Raw genomic sequence first — 20,877 nt, forward strand, 5'->3', positions numbered from 1 at the left:
GTAAATCCATACAAATAGAACATGATCTAAAATGCTAAACAGGAAAAAAGCAGAATAAACTGAAGTAAAGCCAGGGGGCAGGGAAGAATATAACGCTACAGACGTAGAAAGTAAGAAGCATCAAATGAATCTCAGCTAGGAGGGCACATCTCAAACTCAGTGAGGATCGCAGCATCTCGGGTAGCGGGGCAGTGAGAAAAAGGAGGAAGTTTTATGACTGAGACATCCTGCTTGTGTTCCCAACTAAAGTTGCCCTGGTACCTCACAGCCATGACTAGCCCAAGGCTCTCAACTGCACATTCGTGGCCAAAATAAGAGTTGAATGGGTGGTTTCCCAAATCAAAGCTAATGCTGCTATGTGGGACCTATGTTTGTCAGGTCAGTGCTGAACGTTGCTGACTCTTCAACTGCTCGCTCTCTATATAAAATGTTATTAATTTTATTTCTTAATAAAATACAAGTGACTCAGTGCCACCTAAAACCTTCAAGCCATTCCCCTGATTACAGAATTCCACCTCAAGAGTTCTTCATCTGGAAAAATAACAACTTTGTAAAACAGGTTTTAATTTTCTTGCAATATCCTTCTAGGAGATGAGCTGAAATCTTGAAATGTGGTTTTCTCAACAGCATTTTCTGAATCCACTATTGGCGCTTATTTTTCTTCCAGATTATAAATAGTAATAAGTCATTATTCTTTAACACCACAGTAAGGCGTGCACTTTTCTGATTACATAAATAATGTCACAATCTGATAAAGCTATTATATGTAGCTATTATTGTATTTCTTCCAAAACTAAGTGTTAAAACTTGGAAGGAGGCAAAACAAAACTTGCATAAAAATGTCTGTCTCCTAAATGGACATTTTTCATTCAATAACCGATTCCACAGATCATCTCAGACTCTGAAATTGTGGAACTTATAAGAGTAATGGATCAGTCTAATTTTTCTAACTGCTACCATTTACCTATATTAAGACCCTTTTCTTTGTCTTAATGGAGCATATCTTTACTTGAGTAATTGCACATGTTTTGCTAGAAAGGTGCTATTTCATATGACATGAAATAAGATATATTTCACATACTGTGTATCTTATTCTCAGTTCGAGTAAAAAAAGTCTTAAATCTTTAATTTTTTAAATTGTACAATAGGTTTTACAAAGTAATTTGTCAACTGCCAACACATATCTTGATTAATTAGATATCAAATATGCTAATGAAACATTTGCTTTTAATGGTCTTTTAATTGTAATGTATTATTACAATAGGAAATGAAAAACTGATTTCAATATACTTTCTAGATTGTTCTAAAATAACTAGCTCCCCACCCTGCTTCCCAGCTGAAATTATATTGTTGTTTTTGTCATCTTGCAATTATTCCACTCTTTTCAAAGGCATTATAGGAAATGTTGAAATTTATAAATAAACACATAATTGAATACTGTTCTTAAACTGTTACCCCAACTGTGGTCATTTCTGCAGCATGTTGACCTGGCAAGGCTCCAGATGCTTCAGACAATCCACAATACGACAATTATGATTTTACAGGCTCTAAAAGATCAGGAATTTATAACTGCTCTTATTCATGCCACGTTGATTTACAATGTACTTATGGATATCATCAAAGGTACTAAGCAAATTGGAGTCGATTTATTTAGAAGATTATTTCCTCCTGAAAAACTCTGCCTAGTCTATATAAAAAGCTGGAAGTTTGGTATCCATCCAAAGTGAGTCTTCTTGATAACCACTTTCTTCTTCCTCCTCTGGTTCTTAACTTCACAGTTTTGCCCAGTTCTATTTAGTTCATTTTCTAATTGGTTCAGAGTCCAACCTTTCTGGACTCAGGTTTTAGCTGCATATATTACATTTAATACTGGTTTTAAAGAACAGGTTTATTTTTAAATACTGCTTTCAATTATTTTTGTTAGTGATTTTGAATATTTTAAGCTGATATCACTAACTTGCAATATGAGTAACAGCATTTATGAAGGCCACAGCAATTTAATGCCTTCTATTTTATTTTTGCATGATCCTTACACAATGAAGAAATCGGTTTTGATTTCTAAATACAGAGTTCTTGGGCTGGATCGGAGTGGGAAGCAAAACAATCAGAGGCAAGGCAAGATGCAGGAGTCATGAAATTGGGAGGGGTTCTCAGAGAGGTTATGTTTACTAGCCTGAACTACTGAAATATGACAATCTAGAATCACATTGTAATGTTTGCCACTTTCTGTTGAGGAAAAAGTAATTGTTGTGGATGGAGGTTTACAATTAACATGTTGAGTTTACATCCATTATTTCAATTAGCTTTCCAAAGAAACAGTAGAGCAAGTCAGAGATTATCACATTATTTATATTTTTCACTTCTACAGTTAGGAGATGGACTGTGGAGACCCTAACATAAAGAAGAATAAACACTGGATAGTATTAAGAGAATAGTTTCTCACAGCCTGCTTGTTTGTGTGTTTAGTTATATTCTGCCTTTTTTACTTTTACAAATAACTCAAGTTGGTGAACATATCCAACACACTTCCTCCTATTTTTCCCACAACAACCTTGTGAGGTAGGATGGACTGAGAGAGAATGACTAGTTAATCACCCAGTTGGTTTTCATGGCTAAAGCAGGACTAGAACTCACATTCTCCTGCTTTCTAGCCTGATGCCTTCACCCACTAGACCAAATTGCGTCTCAAATTATACTCTTATACGAAAATCATATTGTTAAAAAATTGAGAGATTAGATCAATCCTATACATATTTGTGAATAATCCTGATAGCCTAACCAGAGTTTGATAAATGGTCATTTAATGCACTCATTAGGCTACAAATTTAACTCACTGGTCTATAGTTCATGTACACCTGATTAGGGTCATATGAAATGAATTTCGTTGAAGAGAATAATACAATAAATGCAATCGCTGAAGTTTTTATTAGTGTGGGGAATTTTAGACATCACACTGCCTTTGTTTTAGAATCTTTTTTTTAAATAGAAGGAGGGAATCTGTGCTTCTGCAGAAGAGGCTAAACTACAAGTCCCAGCAACCTCAACCAGCAATGATGAGGGAAGGTGGAAGCTATATCTTGACAAATACCTCCGTTCCAAAAGATGTTCCAAACTATGGAACTGCTGGGTAGGAAATTAACCAAGCTATCATTTGCTAAGTGAGCCTCTTTCCCCCTCAGAGAGGAAACAGTTAAACTCAGTGGACCAAGCGGAGGGGAAGCCACGTGATGGAAAATCTTGGGTGGTTGGTGGGGAGGGAGGCTGAGTTTTCGTAAGAGCCTGGAGGACAGAACTTTCCAACCGCAAGGGAGGAAGCAGCAAGCTCCCTGGCCAACTGCTGCCTTTGGATGCGAGCAGGCCTGCACACAGAGACCTAGAGAGGATAAATAAACTCATTCTTTTCAAGGGCACAGCAGTTTGTTCTGGAACAGGACAAAAAACCCAGCCCTGTCTCATGAATGGCTTAACATACCATAGAACATAGAATCAGAGGGCTGGAACTGTCCATGACCAACATGAACAAAAGCCACACATTTTAATACAATTTCTAGATGGGTGGCAGTAAGAAAACAAAGAGTCATAGGGCATCATAATGACAAACAAATTTCCAGAAAGGTTGATGCCATCATAAGGCTTCCAAGCTTGCAACAAAAGAAGAAATATGAAATATACCTGTGAAAATAGAAAGTTTGACCGTGGACAAATGATTTGCTTGATACCTGCTTCTTATTGACACCATAATCTTTGCATTTTAACAATGTGCCCAAAATAACAAATCAGTGAAACAAAAGAAATCTCATTTCCAAATGTAAGTCACACCAATATTGAAACATCACATGACAAAATGTAGTATGTGCTCTATAACCTACTGTCTTAGGACTTAGGGAATCTCTCAGCTTAAGAAAGCTCGAAAAGTAAAAGGGGAACAATGCTGAGAGGAAAGTTAATCATTCATTAGACCCCATAGTAAAAGAACAAAGGACATGTAAGCATACATTATATACAGTAGGACACATTTATTTATATACTTCTAAACATTGATTAGCTTTTTTCAGGTGTTATGAAAAGAACTACACCATATCTCCATTCAGAAATACTCAGGATCTGTGGATTCTTTCCACTTGAGTGAATGCTTGATTTTCCAGGGTCCTCCTGACATTGTCAGAAAGCAGGCACTGAGAGAAGTCCTGCCCCACAGACGTCCACAAGGAGGCCTGGGAATAGCATACTGGACCATGTACTCTTTTGTACATGAATAAAATCATCCTGTTTGTAAGTGGGCCTGAAGAGGTTTTCTACTTAAGCAATGGTGCAGTTCATTTGTAGGTGTGAGTGGAATGAAAGCACAGTGGTATGCCCTGATGGATATGTATTAATATTATATAAGCATATAAAGTATATCTGTTGCTGGATAAGTGGAACATAAGCCTTTTTAGATTTCGGAAGCTTCCACAAGAGATCCAGAGTCATTAATAATGAGGGAGACTGGAGTTATATGGGAAATGAAGAAACATAGCTGCAGCTAAAGAATGTCAGCGTTAGAGAAAATTTTAGCCAACCCTTTGGCTCAGCATCCCACAACTGTATAGCAGCAAAAGTCAGGAACAAGACACCCTGCCCACATGTGGCTAATTACTTTTTGGGACTCTGTGTCTCCTTTCTTCTTTTCATTTTGAGAATTTCCTTACAATTGCCCTATTAGATCATGCTGATTTCTTCCTAGTTCCTTTCCTTTTAATAAAGGAACTATTTCCAGTATCTTTAAAATTCTCATTAGCATTTCTTCTTTATTATTTATATATTATTTAAATTTTTTAAAAAAATATCTCTGCACTATTTATATGCATAATGGCTTATGCAGACGTAGTAACTTTTCCAGACAGTTCAGTGCTATGCATTCCCTACTGAATATGCACCAAAGATTATTTCTGCGTAGAGAAGCAGCCATTATTTTATGAGCAATATTTAAGTGACCCATTCGTGCAAGATTCACCACATGCTTAGGCTTAAAATCTTTCAGTCCAAAAATTGAATATATCTCTCTATATTTCAAGCTATGCAATTAATGATTGCTCTTTCTTCTCAGCAGCCCCAGGACAGTATTAGGTATAACTCGACATGGCCTTGTAAACATCTGCTACCTCTTTCTGGAGTCCATTAGTCTTCAACTAAAAGGCAACTGCATGACTAGAATAGGGCATGCGTACATGTGCGCACAAACACAGGCACAATGTTTGACTTTATTTAACATCTTGTCTGAGAAAGACCTCTTTAAGAAGAAGAAATCTACATTCAAGCTGAGTTGTAGATATTGGTTATTTTCATAATCTTAAATGTCAGTGGCATTTTTAACACTCTTTTAAATTATCTTCTTACCTGCTTTGTTTTGCTTTTTTAAGTGGAAACATAGAGAATAGAGCTTGCTTGCTGTGCAAATTAGGAGTAACACATAACAATCTTTCATATGCTCCAGATAAAGGAATGTCTTTGTAGGGTCAAAAGCATTTAGACTATCATTCAGAAAACCCTATAGGAGCTTAAGGAATCATGGAAGGAACCTAAGAATTCCCACCCACTGCAGCATTCACTACACCATCCCTCCTAGATGACTATTCAGACAATGCATGCAAATAAATAATCAATAAATATATCGCACATAACGTACAGTTATATCTATATAGATCCACAGCAGAGATACGTATGAACAAATGATAAAAGACATAAATATAATGTGTGAGCCCTCTCAATTGAAGCTCAGCATGGAAAGGAAAGTCAAGATGGGTATGCAGCTATAGGTAGAAGCAGCTGTGCTTTCCTCATACCTTTCTGTTGTGGGGTCAGAGCAGTTGAGAGGATACCTCAAGTCTATGATGGTTCCATCTTTATCCTGCAGGGATCCCTGTTGCTGTGTATAATATTCCACCAGTTCTGATAAAGTAGCAAATTTCTCTCCTCCGTAGAGGTCATAGTAATCCCCAGTATTCTGGATACGGATGTGAGTTACCTCATCACCAACCCTAAAAGAGAGAGTCAAAAGTTTCTCATCAGTTGATCAGGAAGGGAAGAGCAAAGGAGAAATGATCTTTACTATTTCTCCTGGCAGGAATTCTAGACCAAAGTAAGGGATCTCGGGGAAATGGATGGATTCCTTGGTGTTTGGCCTCACCCGGGCTTATCTTCCACCCCACAACATATGAATTGAATATAAGACTTTTATTCAAACTGGAGAATTAGGAATAGAATGAAGCTGGAGCCATTGATTGCATTTATAGATGTACCACAGAGTTTAGGATCCTTGGATTTGGGGTTGTTTTTATTTTGGGGGGAGGGTATTGTCTTTCTTTGGTTTTTACTTCTGTTTTTGTAAGCCGCCGGAATTGTGACACATAAGAAGTGTGGCCATATTTGTCTTATAAATAAATAAGACTGAATTTTACAGAAAATTAGCTAAAAAGATTGTACGTTTGACTCCCCATAGCATTTTTCCAATTGTCATTCCACTGGAATGTTCATGCCTTCTGTGTTAAGGCAGGCAGACATAATGGCATTAGAAGTGGCACTGATATTTTTATTTACTTCAAATTGTTTAAGCAGGACTATTATCCAGAGGAAGGTTTATTGTATAAGATTAACATGAGAGTTAGTGGAAATTCTAATTTGAAAGAAAAGAAGAAATAAAGTTGCTTTACTTAAATGGAGGCCAGCTTGAAAAATAACATGGGAGTCAGAAGCTGTGGAAGTCCCTGTGGGAAGGCTTGAACCCGGTCTTTTGGTTCCAATGTCTGATGACTTCCCCAAACCATGGACATTTTTTTAAAGAGCATTGGTGCCGCTAGCCTAGGGAGCTGATTGTTTTGTCTGAAGGCCTGTTCCCAACAAAGTCAGTATTATGCCATCAGCAGATTTATTTCAGAGAATGTTCTAGGGAGAATCAGCCTCTAAACGTCCAACCAAGTCTCTCTACCAAACGTCCCCCACCCAAAAAAAGACAAAAGGCTCTGGGAAAAACCCCAGAGAAAAAAATGCATCTTCAAGTTTGTGGAAAGTAATAAGTTTCACAACAGCCATCTTCACTTGCAGTCATTCCATTCCTCCTTTTCTTTTTGCACTCTGTCCTTCAATTCCAATGTGTCTTGGGATTTGCTAGATATTTTTATTTATTTATTTATTTATTTATATGTATCATAGCAGCCCTCTCCCATAGACTTTAGGAGTGATATATGTTTTAACCATGAGAACTATCATATTATGATATGGCCTCCATTTATTACAGAGGGGAAAGTCTTTGGGTATATACCAACATGGAGTACTTTTGGAGAGGAAAAACTGAAGAGGTGGGAGGTCACTCAAGGAAAACCATGGAATATTATCAAAGGATTAAAAGAGAAGGGGGGGCAATTACCTGACAGAAAGGGAAAAGTCCCCCTTGTTTTTTCGGCTGGGCCGAGCCAGAAAGCTGCCATGAATTCCTCGTGCTTTGAGTAAGGCCTCAGCATCTATGCCACTCAGGTCACGATGAAACCACCTGGTTGGTGGAAAGAAGAAAGAAAAGAAAAGAAAAAGAAAAAAAAGAAAGACATCAAAAGGGGGGGGGGAAATGGAGTAGACTGTGTAGGTGTGATCCTACATAGAGTTCACAAGACAGATACCTCCATCCTCTACCACAATTCAGAAAGTGGACAGTGGTTTTCCTTCTCTCTCTCCCCTGCCCCAACAGCACTGACTCCCACTAGCATGTTCATAATTTAGAATTAACAACAAATCAATGAGAATCAAACAGTGCAGATCAACCAAAGTAGGCTGACCCTTCAGTTCATCTGGAATACAGCTCTTTCAGATCCAGTCAGTTCACACATTCAGCGTTTGGCCATTAAGCATTATTTATTTGTTTGCTTGTTCATTTATTTCTTCATTCAATTTCTATAGCCCCCCAACTCAATCAATTGACTCTGGATGGCATACAGTTCTAAAATTCTGCAACAATTACAACAATTTAGAAGACATAAGATCAATAAAAAACATCCTCAAATATAGTGGCAAGTAATCAAATCATCTCTATGAAGAGAGACAGGGTCATCAACTTTCTAACTGAGCAGAAGGGAAACATATGTAGCTAGTGAAGCTGTTGCTCCACTAATCATAAGCAGTAGGAGAAATTCTACTTGCTACACTTCTGCTAGATCCTGAAGATTCAGCTGCAGTTGTTAGTTAGGCAGGGATGCTTGAAGATGTAGCCTCTGCTGCCAAATCCCTACAGCCAGAGGCAACACAATGATCCCTTCGAGCAACTGTCTCCCATATTACACACATACTCCCACAGAACATTGTCCCTCCCAGTTCAAGGAAACATTTCAAGACCTGCTTAGAAAGAAAACATTAACCTGTAATCGTCAATCCTAAATTTTTCCTTACCTCATTATTTCCCAGGCGAGCAGTGGCAAAATCAAAAGTCCAGTTAAGAAAACAATTGAAAAATTAACTGAAGTTTAAGATGAGAATAAAAGCAAAATGAGTGTTTGATGTCTCAACCAGACTTTCCAGCTGTGAATTCTCCTTTTTTGACTCTATCCATCTACCTCATGCGTTTCCACTGCCCATCACACATTCATAGTCTGCTCCACGATCAGTCCGTGTTGGTAGGTAAGGGCAGAAAGAAGTGAGGCAAACAGGCAGTTCCAAGTTGCTGAGCACTAATACAGGAACAGGAAGCATATCTAACATCGTTGTTCTTCACTGCAAGTTGCAATGTGTGCACTTCTGCTTCTGCTTTTGGGTCCTTTTTCTCCTTCTGTCCTATCTTCCTTGCTCACAACTATTTCTGTTTTTCTTTCTTTTTGGGGGGAGGGAAAAAGAATTCACGATAAATGCGCAAGGGAGTCCATTTAATTATCACTACAGGAAAATCAACACCAGTACTAAATGCAACATAATTAAAGGCAATTATATCCCAAGAGTATGTAATCAATGTATGTAATGTCATAAATATAAAAGATGTTGGGGAATTCAGGCCTGCAACAGAAAAAGAGATAACACTTTAAACATTTCAAGTTCTATTTTCTCATTATTATGTGCTTCTTTCTTCCATAAGAAATCCCTTTACCACACTGCATTATTTTTCCTCATTCAACAGAATGAGGTGGAATTCATGGAGAGGTTCACCACAAAGACGTAGCCTACAGCTATATCATGCAACAATAATACCTTTTCCCACAAACTGTCTACTAGATCTGATCCAATTTAACTCCAGCAAAGGTGTTTTTCCCTTGATATTAATATAAAATGTCCTTTTCCTGGACTGGCTTCTTGTTTCCATTTGGGTACTTGAATGCTTACAGCTTCTTGAACAGGCCTTGTTACATGGCAGGAGAAAATTTTAATTGCTTATTTCTTCTCAAGCAAGAAAAGTTTTTCTCTAAAAGTGAAACAAAATTAAAAGGGAAAAATAAATTTGTTTTTTGAACCACCCTGCCTAGAAGGGAGCTGCCTCGAAAAAGACTTTGAGCCAAATATCCAGCATTTTAAATATATCTTTAGACAAGATCTTGACTGCACAAAGTAAATACTAAATGATGATGTCCACTTGAAGCTATAGAATAAAATTCATACGTAGAAAAAGAAGGAAAAGCATGCTCTTATCAAAAAAAATCTGTCCACAATACAAGTCTCAACTACAAGATTTGCAAATAGGTTGATTTTTTAAGGTGTGCATACACCTTGGCATGTGTTTTGGTCATGCCAATCACTTTTACATAATTTGCCTGCTTTCTGGTTACACAGATTCTTCAGTCTTGACAGTTTAAAAAAAAGGAAGAAATAATGTTGCTAGAATAAGATGACATGTTAAAATGGTTAATCTTTTTTTACTATTATTGTTTTCATCTGAAGACTTAAAAATATTTTGGTTGAACATCAAAGCCTGGGGATTGTACTCTAAACTTTGATCCTAACAGAGATAATATTTAACTCCACTAGCAGATATTTTTGGCGCTGATAATAAAGCAGTGTTAATTCTGATGGCTAACTGCAAGATATAATAACTCCATAGCATGTAACTGCTCTTCTGAGTTGTGTTTATGCTGATGGCAGCTTGTGTGGGTCTGGTCCTGATCATGATGATCACACACAGGTGAAAGAAGCTTAAATTCTTAGCCCAGTCATTTGTTTTTCAAATTGACCTACGGATATTTTCTTTAAAGATTCCATTAATGTCCGTAGACATTAAAAAAATATTTTTTAAAAAATCAAAGAATAGGAGGTTTAGTTTCCTGTCCCCACCCTATGTGCTTAGATCCCCTCCACACATTTACACAAATGAAAATAATAATCAGTCACGCAGCTGCGGGGTAAATACAAAGCAAAGCCTGTTGGTTATCCAGTTCCCCCCCTCCCACCAGCCCATCTTCCAGTGGCATTCCCAGGATTTCTTGCACTGTTCTGGGGAAAGTGGGGAATGCATGTTCCCAGCCATGGATACTCTCACAGAGCTTTACAATATTGCAACAAATGCATGTGGATCAGCACACTTTTTTTTTAACCAAAACAAAATATTTGGATCAGCCCAGGTCAAACTACTGCAGGAAACCGAGGGAGGAGCTGTATGTTCCCTGCCTTTGCCCTACAGTGCTCTATTTACAGAGTGGCACTTGATGGGGAAATTTGGAGAGAGGGAAAGAGGAGAGAAAAAAGAGTTTAGCTCTTTTGCTACTCTTACATTTGACTCTCCCCAGCTTAAGTTTAACACTTATTTATTTATTTTATTTACTTTTATTTTATTAAATTTATATGCTGCCCTTCTCCCTAAGGACTCAGGGCGGTGCACAACAATAAAAATTAAAAACATAAAATAGAAAAATTTTTAAAAAAGAATTAAACAATAAATGCAATAATTATATGACAATTTAAAAACCAGTAAAAAGCTAATTAAAACCGTACTCAGTACAGGCCCGCTTGTTGGAACAACCACGTCTTCAGGTCACGGCGGAAGGACCGAAGGTGGTAAAGTCAAAACAAGGATAGAAAAGAGAGGACTTATCAGAGTGCATGGCACTGCATATGATTATTACTCCAACTGGCTCTGTCTGGCAGCAGGGGAAAGCTCCAATGTAATACAAGTTCTTTCGTAGCTTTGCTACCTAAGGTCATTGTACACCAAGTCAGGATTTTCCAGGGTTTGGAGCCTGAAACTTCTAAGTTCACTGACAAAAAAGGACTATGGTGTGAGTTTTCCCACTCAACAGAAGATGGCTGCCTACAAACCAGTTTACTGCAATGCTCTTTACCACACTACACCCTCTGGGGATGCTCAGCTCATTATCAACAAGTGAACATTCACCTAGCAAAAGCACAGAGCCACAGCACTAGGATTGGTTTTCTAGGAAGCTTATGAGGGCCTTTAGGTTCCAGTGAGTTTTTGGAACTAAAAACATTCCTGGAGATTGGTGCTTTGCTCAACAGTGTCTTTAGATAAACTAATGTTTTGGTGTAAAGGATCAATCAGGTCCTCTTGGCAGGTACTAAGAGATGCTGTTCTGCATTTTCAGCTATCAGGTAGGGAAAGCTGTCTGACCTTCAAGATGCAATTCTTCAAATTTTCTGCATCCCTTCTCACATTCTCTATCCTGTGGAGAAGTCTGCTCTTCGGGTTGCTTAGGACCAAAAGAACAGTGACTGCTGGGTAAGACATACCTACATGATGGAGTCTTGCCTAAAGTAAGACAAGGTAGCAGCGGATTTTCTGGAAGGAAAACAAAGAGGACAGACAGCAGATGCAAGGCTTCATAGACGAATATGCAAATCACCCTCTAGGACTTATTTATTATCTTGGTGCTTTTAAAAGTTAGCAATATTATAATCAATTGATTTGGTTGACTTAGAAATGAAAAGAGTACTGAAAATGCTATAAGCAGGGCTTTTTTTCTCATAGAACGCTCAGAACGGAGTTCCGGCACCTTTTTTGGATGGAACCTTGTAGGGTAGGCGAGGCGGGTTGTATGACATGTGTGAGTTCCGGCACCTTTTTCTTTTACAAAAAAAGCACTGGCTATAAGGTTAAGTTACACACATCTTACAGTCTTTGATATTTTGACTCTACTACTAAACAGCATTGTTATGAGGGTTTCTACATTTCAATACATCACAAAATTTCCCTATTCTTCTAAAACATCAAAATACAATAACCCTATTTTATTTACACTTAATCTTCAACTTTATCAACGTTGCTTTAATATTACCACTTAACTATTTCCTATCCAGAATCCACAAACTCTGAACTTTGCTTTTACAATACAGTCCTTTTAAATAGTGATTGAAACTACTGGTAAAAATCAGCTTTATATCCTGAAATTGTTCTGATCACATTGCCAGCCCCATCATTCTATACTTATGCTCATGCAAAATTAAGCCTTCGTGCATTCAGTGTGCTTACCTCCAGGAAAGTCCATATCATTTATATTAGTATTAACTACAACAGCTGGCTTGCTATATTGCATTGCCACTAGCTATTAAGGGGGAAATGGAACACCTGCATTTGACCATTTGCATGTCAACACCAGTTGGAGAAAGAATCGTGTACATCCTTTGTTCTTGCTAATTACAGACATGATAAAAACAGAAGCCCACATTGAACAAACCTTCACTGCTACATTCTTATTACACAGAAGCAGAAGAGGCGGAGACCTGAAAAGTTACCTGGCGGAGCTGAAAGTCTCTGCCTTAGTAGAACAGATATAGTGGAAGGAAGCTGAATTCAAAAAGCTGCTCCCAATACAAAAGACTTCATTCTTTCCCCTGCTAAATGTCTTCCTGGAGTTAATAAGCACCCAGGAGGTTACAGGGAGAGGAAGAGGCTGAACCTGAGACAAGCAGCAGGTAACCAAGGGAGGAGGCATTTGCTTCTCCGCCTCATTGACCTAGGGGGGGGAGGGGCCTCCCTGGGTAGATCTGGGAAGCCGGAAAAAAAAGTTCAGTTCATCCCTTAGCCAGTTGCCGGATGGACTGTGTGGCTTGCCCTCCTCAAAACAGCAGTTTTGATATTTTTTAAACTCATGAGGACTTTCACCGTTTTCACTTCACTGTAGATGTGCTTGTGTATTTATAAGCTCATCTGCTAACTTTGGCTCACTAACTTACTTGCAATAGGAAGGAAGTTTCTTTCCATTCAACAGTTTTTTGTCTCTTGGCATATAGGAACGTGTCCAAGGCTGTATCGCCAGCTTAGACTATAGGCAGGATGGCATTCTTTGTTTTCTACTTAATTATAATTTCGTGCACACTCTTCTTAGCAGTTATGAATCCATCTCCTTCTGTACTCAAAGGTTAGAGAAGCAACCCTGGTTGTTCTAAGAAAAGCATATGGAATACTTTTTGAAATACTTTGAACTGAATTTATACTTTTATTCCTCACCATTCCACAGGACTTAGCACATAATGCTATCCTAAACCCGGTCAGAAATGTCTGATCTCTAGTTGTCAGTGCAGAGATGTTAGAAAAAGCTCAACAGAGCCCTCTAGCAATGTGAGCCCCCAAGTGCAGACAAAAATGATATACTATAGATCAGGGGTCCTCAACCTTGGCAACTTTAAGACTTGTGGACTTTTGACCCCTGCTGTAGATACTCGGGGAATAAACCCATCCATGGATAAATCAAACCCAATTTGAGGGTGTATATTTTAACTAAAATTTCTCAGCTTATTCGTTATATACTATAATTCAAATTATTGATGATTAATAACTATTGATTAGCTGTAGCATTGCTCAGAACTTTTTCAGGTGACAAACAGTGTGATTTCTTATGATGGGTGGATATCCCCAAACTCAGTGCCCCCACCCCCCACCCCCAATCTCATGAAATTTTGTGGGTTCACAAGTTTTGGCTACTTCAGGAGATTCAACTATTTAATTTATAAAAAATAGAATTCTAAAGGCACCATCCTAGATGAGGTATTGCTAACCTTTTGGCTTTGTTATGAGTTCTCAATTTTCTGGGTAAAAGAAAGGAAATTTTTGTTCAACGACCGTGTTTATATTATAGAATTAACTATGAACTTAGACATCATGAGAATCTGATTTTCATTCCCACTTCCATGTTTTATGACTAAATGTGTTTTATAAACTCACTCAATTGGGGCTCATTGAATAAATTATGGCTAAACAGTATCAATTAAATATAGCAATGATTAGCAGGTTGGACAGCTTTAGAAGGGATCTGAGCATTCAGGGATATCTATTACACAGGGGTCAGAAAAGTCAAGTTGTGACACTGCACTCAAAGCCGCCTCTTTTTTTACATGCATGACAGCCCCCCCCCCAAAAAGGCAGGGCTTCAATTGCACAGTTGCAGCCACTATCTTGGCAGTCCCAATAAAGAACATGAGCAGTGATTATTCTCTCTCTAGAGCAACATCCCTCTCAGCACACTGGCTGAGCAATTCTGGGAGAGAAGCCTAGGTATCTTAAAGTTGTCAAGGTTGAGAACACTGCTCTTTTTTTTTATTTAAAAAGTTTTACAATACATTTTGACTTTAATCCCCCCCTTCCCCACCCCTACCTAACCCTCCCCATCCCTCTCCCCCAATCCCTCCTCCCCCCCCCCGACTTCCCAGAGCTAAATACAGGGCATAAAATCAAAAAACAAACATAAGCAATTTTAAGAACACTGCTCTTAAAATTGTCAATAAGTATTTAACTTTCTTCACTATTTGGATATTTATTTTCTCCACCAGGTCGTTTTACTGTGTATTAGTCATATTTTTAACTATCATTTTCGTGTTGATTTTCAGTCCAACTACCTCTCTGTATTCTTCTAATATTTCCACAAGTCTTGTACCTGAATGTAGCAGTTCCTCTAAGAATGGGGTATACGGAGAGATCTGACAACATTAGATAAAATATTATTAGGAATGGAGGAGAAAGCAATCAAAAGAACATATAAATATTTATTGGAATATAAAATGGAAGAGGAGCAGGTAAAAGAAGTGATGATAACATGGGCCCAAAATTTCAGATATAATATTGATTTAGACATATGGCAAATGTTATGGGAAAGAAATAGAAAGTTAACCTTGGCTACCTCATATAAAGAGAATCTGTACAAAACGTTTTACAGGTGGCACTTCTCCCCAACAAGACTGGCAAAGATGAGAAAAGATGTATCACCACAATGTTGGAAGTGCAAGAAAATGTTAGGGACTTATTATCATATGTGGTGGACATGTTCCAAAGCAAAAGAATTTTGGCGGCTAATAAAGACTTGGTTGGAGGAAATGTTGGGACTGAAGATAGATCTCAGACCAGAATTGTTTTTACTTGGAATGATAGATGGGAAGTTTAACAAAGGAGAGACATATCTAGTATTGCATATCATAACAGCAGCAAGGTTGGTGTATGCCCAGAATTGGAAAAACGGAAATACCCCAGTGGAGAGTGAATTAATTAAAAAAATTTTGATATGTGCAGATGGATAAACTTAGAAATTAAAGCCAAGGATGAAACAGAGTATTACGAAGTTTGGGATAAGATGCATTATTGGTTAGACTCGAGGAGAAAAAGTCAGAACAAAGAAAGCTCGTCTAGAAGAGACAAAGTATAAATTTTCACTCCCAAAGTGAGCATAAGATAGAGATCAGAAAGAATATGAAATAAGAATGGAAATGGAAGTTATGTTGTAAATCGACGTAAATATGTATGTAAATATATAAATATGTAAATAGTATAAAATGCAATATGTAAATGGCATAAAAGATCAAGGACTAGAGAGATATATGGTATATGGTATATGTATGGTAAAATAATAGCCAGAAAAGTCACACTGTGCTCAACCTGTTTTTAAATGTTTATTCAATAAAAATTATATTTAAAAATAAATAAATAAATAAAATTGTCAATAAGGGACACTGATGCCGTTATCTTCCAGTATTTGGTTTATTGATTGTATAGGACAGCAACTAAGTGAACCATTACAATGGTCCCGGGCGTTTATTTTGCTCACTCTCTGGAGTCTGCAAGGGGGTTCTTAATCTGATTAGCTCAGTGGCTGTGGTAAATTTAATCCTCTCCATCTTTTTCTCAATGTGAATACACCTTAACTGGCTACCTGGCCACAACAGGCCCCTCTTCACATGCATTTTTTACGTTTAATGATGCCATAACAAGCATCCCTGACTGCCCTATTGTCTACTCATCCAGTAATGTTGGTGTCATTTTGGCACTGAAAATGAGTCTCCAATCCTGTGGCCTCAAGATTCATGGCCATTTCTAAGCATTTGCTTCAGCAGTAGCTGATACAACTGTTGATATACATCCCCAAAGATACTTTTTTTGTGATTGACTTCTAGCAACTGCCTGGACTAGCCCCTTTCAATTTTCTTGACAAGATTTCAGAGATAGTTTGCTACTGCCTTCTTCCCAGGGCTAAGAAAGAATGAATGGCCCAGTTGGTTTCATGGTTTAGGTGGGACTACCACTCATGGTCAGCCGGTTTCTAGCCTGGCGCCATATTATTTATTGCAATTAAAATCTCTCTGTTCAGGATAGCAGCAAAGCAGCTTATTGATAATTAAAAGCAAAACAACAATGAAAAAGAAGCAGTTTCAAAATTCTTTCTCCAGAACAATTGCCGATCAACTGACTTTATAAGAGAGACCCAACTGAAACAAATCCAGCTCTCTTTCCTCCCTCCCGCTTCGGACTTTTTACTCATGGACCAAGGTATCGATTGGCTTTATTACATTTTTAAAATCCTACGTTTATTATTTTATAAGTAACTCAAGGTGGCAAACATATAATACTCCTTCCTTCTCCTATTTTGTTGTCAAGAACACCCCTGTAGAGAGTTGGGCTGAGAGAGTGACTAGCCCAAGTCACCCAGCCAGCTTTCATGCCTAAGGCAGGACTAGAACACAGAGTCTGCTGGTTTCTAGGCCAGCACCTTCACCACAACACCAAAATGGCTCTCTTTGTTCTCTCCCCTCCCCCCACCCACCCCCAGCTCAAGGTGATTACAGAACATTACTTCTTCTGACAATTACCTTGTAAAAAACCTGACAGGTTTGCATGAGAGTAATATATAGTTCTGCTTCAGATATTTATAGTAAACCAGCAACAAATACACTTTCCAATAAATTTGTGAAGAGAAATTGTGTTTATACAGAAAAAAGTTTTTTTTTTAATTTTCTACCCACCCAGCCTGGCAATTAGCTTTCTAACTAGAATGATAAAAAGTTAACTGTTTACAAATACTTTCAGGCAAGAAGGATGGTTGAATGTTCCATTTTCAGTGTCTTAGAATATGAATATAGCAAATGTCAGAAATCCAGTTTGTAGCTTTTTAATTTTGATATTTACAGAACTGAATTTGAACTCCAACATGTCAGTCTAATTTCCCTGTTGCAAACCACAGGAAAATTATGAAAATACTATGAAATGTGGATGAATGGACTAAGATCTGACATTCATTAAAATATGTATTTCAGTAATTTGAAAAAGCTGGCACAGAAACTCTCAGCCATAAATATGGTGGGACATATTTACAAAAAAAATTTATTCATAAGCACAACAAAATATTAAGAACTATAGAAAAAAGTCAAAACAACTCTTCCATGATAACGAAAGAAAACAGTGCCCAAGCTCCAGCCAGGTTAAGACTGGTATGGAAACATAAAAATAATACAGATCCCACCAGAGGCTGCCTGCTTCATGATGTGGCCACCCCACCTCCTGCCCCAGCTCCATGGGGAGGTAGAGTCATTGGAGGCAGAAACATAGACTTCAGCTTCCCAGACATGCTTGCAATTTCCGGATCCTGAGACTCGTATGATTTTATCAATCTGGCAAACTTTAGGACTCCTAGAAAAGTGGGGGGAAAACAGTATTGGTAAGACAGCTCTGATACCACACAGCTTTTCTTATGATCCCTGTGGACTGTGTAATACAATCCAGGATGGGTAACTTTCTTCAAGGGCTACATAAATTTTCCCTATCGTGGATATATTATCTTTTTCATTCATAAAAAGAAAAAAAACCCGAAATACCTTCTTCCCCTTTTGCTGCTAATTTTCCTGACTTGATCATGAAGACTGTCCAGGAGTACAAAAAAAAATGGGTCTATGATGTTTGCAGCCCATGAGTTGATCATTTCTAATGCTACGGTTTATATATATTTTTGTATACCACCCAGGGTCCCTCTGTGAGAGAGATGGGCAGGTTCTAAATTTGATAAATATAAAGATTGCCTTCCATGGCCCAGGTCATTGGGTGTGCTGGATAACCAACCAAGCACAACAGTTAAATCAGCCTCTCCCTGCCACTGCCAATTAATTCAGTCCTGAACTTACCTTCCCCATCATTACTGAAACCATAAGCTTTGATCACATCCTGTTGTATCTGAGTAGCCACAGGAAGCAGGAATTGAAGCATCTTCCCCATGTCATTGCAGGCATTGTCCCTGGCTTCCTCCAGGCGCTGAGCATTTTCTGGAGATCCAAATGCCTTGATCACTTCTGCCAAAACCACTAAACAGAAAGTAGAAATGTTGTACTGTATTACAATTCCCACCAGTTGAAGTTGAATACACCTTTGCATTTCATTCTCCTCTGAGCAAACAGCCATCTTGAGACAACCAGGGGTGGTCTAAAGCAGTGTTTCTCAAACTTAGCAACTTCTATGATTTTTGGACTTCAACTTCCAGAATTCCCCAGACAGCATCCCCAGGAGTTGAAGCATGTGCTAAGCAATAGTATCCAACTCCTATTGTGCCAATATCACAGTACAGTATTAAGGATAAGCATTACTGGGGAATGCTAGAAGATGCTAATAGATTATTGGGAGAAAATTGGCCACGATGTGGTTCACAGAAAATACCTTGTGGGCCATAATGATATAGATTTGATCAAGACATTAAAAACATTGTTTCACTTTTCTAAAAAAAAACTTTTCAAAAGTGTGCAGCTAAAGAGATAAGGTAAGGAGGATGTGTTAAGACAAGACTTTATTCCATCCTGTCCAGGCCCAGCAACAGGGTCAATTGTTACATGCAAACAGGGCTTTTTTTCTCATAGAACGCTCAGAACAGAGTTCCGGCACCTATTTTGGATGGAACCTTGTAGGTGGGTTGTATGACATGTGTGAGTTCCGGCACCTTTTTCTTTTACAAAAAAAGCATTGCATGCAAATAATATTCCAAGCTTCACTATGAAACTCCTAGTCACTATGTGAGATAGGTATATAAATGTGAGATAGATAGAAAGACAATTAAATTTATAAAAAGGATTTTAGGACCAAAAATCACGTCTGATTGTTCACTAAAAATACTTTCCTTTAATCCAAGCAGCAGTTCTCTCACAAATGGATTTTTGAAGGGAAGAAAAAAAAGGTTCTATACTTCTTTTGTAAAAGTGTATTTTCAAAGGAACTGGCAATCAGCCATTTCTCCAACTGTAGGCAGAACTCCAGGATCTGGGACCACCTGGAGGAGCACCATTTTTAAAAACCTGATTAAGGCTGCACAGGCCGAGTAAGAGCCCCATTTTGCAAAACTTGCTGAAGACTCTGATCCTTTGTCTGCACAAGCCACAGGGGGGAGTTGTGGTACCCAAAATTAGAACCCCCGATTTCTAGATTTAAAGCTTAAATACCGAAATGGCCTATTTCTTGCCCAACTTCCAATGAAATCATTCCCTTTACTGTCACGCAAATCTCCCTTTAAGGGACGAGGGACCCCTGATGTATTTTCCACCCGCCTCCTTAAGCTTGCTTGCTTGCTGTATTTCCGATTGGCAGGGCTTTGGGCAGGGTTCAGCCCGAGCACCAGCGCCAATGACAAGCGGCGGAAAAATCTGGGCCAGAGCTTTTGGGGAGGACGGGGACGAAGAAGAAAACTCTTGTCTCCATTGCAGGAGGGCCCCTGCCGTTGCAATCACCGCGTCTGTCTGTCTGTCAGCAGCCCCTCGGCATGCTAACGTTCCCTCGAAATCTGTTCCGATTTGCCGGCTCACCTTTGGCCTGCTCCGCGCTTAAGGAAACCGGCGGGGCCTGGGCCGAAGCAGCCGGGGGTCGCTGCAGGCTTGACATGCGGGGAACCGAGAGGGGAAAAGCAGCAGAGGCTCTAACGGCGGGATGAGCGGCGCACCTCTTCCGCGCAGCCGGCTGCAAAGTGCTCCTGCTCCAGCGCCGGGCAGGGCCACTCCCGACCCCGGCAGAGAGGCGCCCCTTCCTCGCCCTTGTCCTCCTGCAAAAAGACACTCGGCAGCCCTCCGGGACCCTCCTCCTCCTCCTCCTCCTCCTCCTCGGCTCAGAAACCCGCCTCTCCGCTTTCCCACTTCCGGGCTGCAAAGCAGAGGGGAGGCAGAGGCGCTCGGCTTTGGGGGTCTCAACTCGCCGAAGGAAGCTCGCCCGGCTCTCTTTTTAAATCCGGATTTTAAAAAAAAAAAGAAATCGGGGAGAACGGGCACAAAGCGGAATAGCCAGGTGAAGCCTTTGCTTTGTGGTCATTTCCTAGAGCAGGGGTAGGCAACCTCGGCTCTTTTATGACTCATGGACTTCAACTCCCAGAATTCCTGAGCCAGCTATGCTGGCTCAGGAATTCTGGGAGTTGAAGTCCATGAGTCATAAAAGAGCCGAGGTTGCCTACCCCTGTCCTAGAGGGAAGTATTTCGAGATGACATCCCAAGCGGGGAGGACTCTCTCTCTCTCTCTCTCTCTCTCTCTCTCTCTCTCTCTCTTTTTTTTTTTTTTTAAAAAAAGGTGTTTCTTCTTTTTCTTCCATATCGCTGGCGTGAGGCTCAAGCTGTAGGCTGAACAGGAGACGGTCGGCTTGGATGGCCGTTCTGGGGCCGTATTTAAACACATCACACTATCTCGTAGCATTAGGGGAGTAATCCGGT

At 39.2% G+C, this 20,877-nt stretch overlaps 2 protein-coding genes across 3 annotated transcripts in view; both read right to left on the bottom strand.

The window, feature by feature from the left end:
* LOC308679266 (tyrosine-protein phosphatase non-receptor type 6-like) overlaps nucleotides 1–12,880 on the bottom strand; it is a 36,324-nt gene extending 23,444 nt beyond the window's left edge. Inside the window, exons 1-5 of one of the 2 annotated variants that reach the window (XM_081346863.1) lie at nucleotides 12,688–12,804; nucleotides 11,686–11,734; nucleotides 8,413–8,830; nucleotides 7,403–7,525; nucleotides 5,823–6,017 (exon numbers count right to left, since the gene is read on the bottom strand). In XM_081346863.1, coding sequence (XP_081202989.1) covers nucleotides 5,823–6,017; nucleotides 7,403–7,525; nucleotides 8,413–8,417 — 323 coding nt within the window. In that variant the 5' untranslated portion in view covers nucleotides 8,418–8,830; nucleotides 11,686–11,734; nucleotides 12,688–12,804. Of the gene's footprint in view, nucleotides 1–5,822; nucleotides 6,018–7,402; nucleotides 7,526–8,412; nucleotides 8,831–11,685; nucleotides 11,735–12,687 lie in introns of both variants that reach the window. The other variant, XM_081346862.1, reaches the window with a different exon arrangement.
* A 4,638-nt stretch (nucleotides 12,881–17,518) lies between these two features.
* LOC308679263 (protein C10-like) lies at nucleotides 17,519–20,281 on the bottom strand. The gene is made up of 3 exons (XM_081346858.1): nucleotides 19,990–20,281; nucleotides 18,331–18,507; nucleotides 17,519–17,842 (listed from the first exon to the last, which is right to left on the bottom strand). The coding sequence occupies exons 1-3, from the start codon at nucleotides 20,063–20,065 to the stop codon at nucleotides 17,691–17,693; spliced, it is 405 nt and encodes a 134-aa protein (XP_081202984.1). The 5' UTR covers nucleotides 20,066–20,281; the 3' UTR covers nucleotides 17,519–17,690.
* Between the last annotated feature and the right edge of the window lie 596 nt (nucleotides 20,282–20,877).

The sequence above is a fragment of the Vipera berus genome (genome assembly GCF_964194415.1).
Source record: "Vipera berus genome assembly, contig: HAP1_SCAFFOLD_96, whole genome shotgun sequence".
Taxonomy (NCBI): Eukaryota; Metazoa; Chordata; class Lepidosauria; order Squamata; family Viperidae; genus Vipera; species Vipera berus.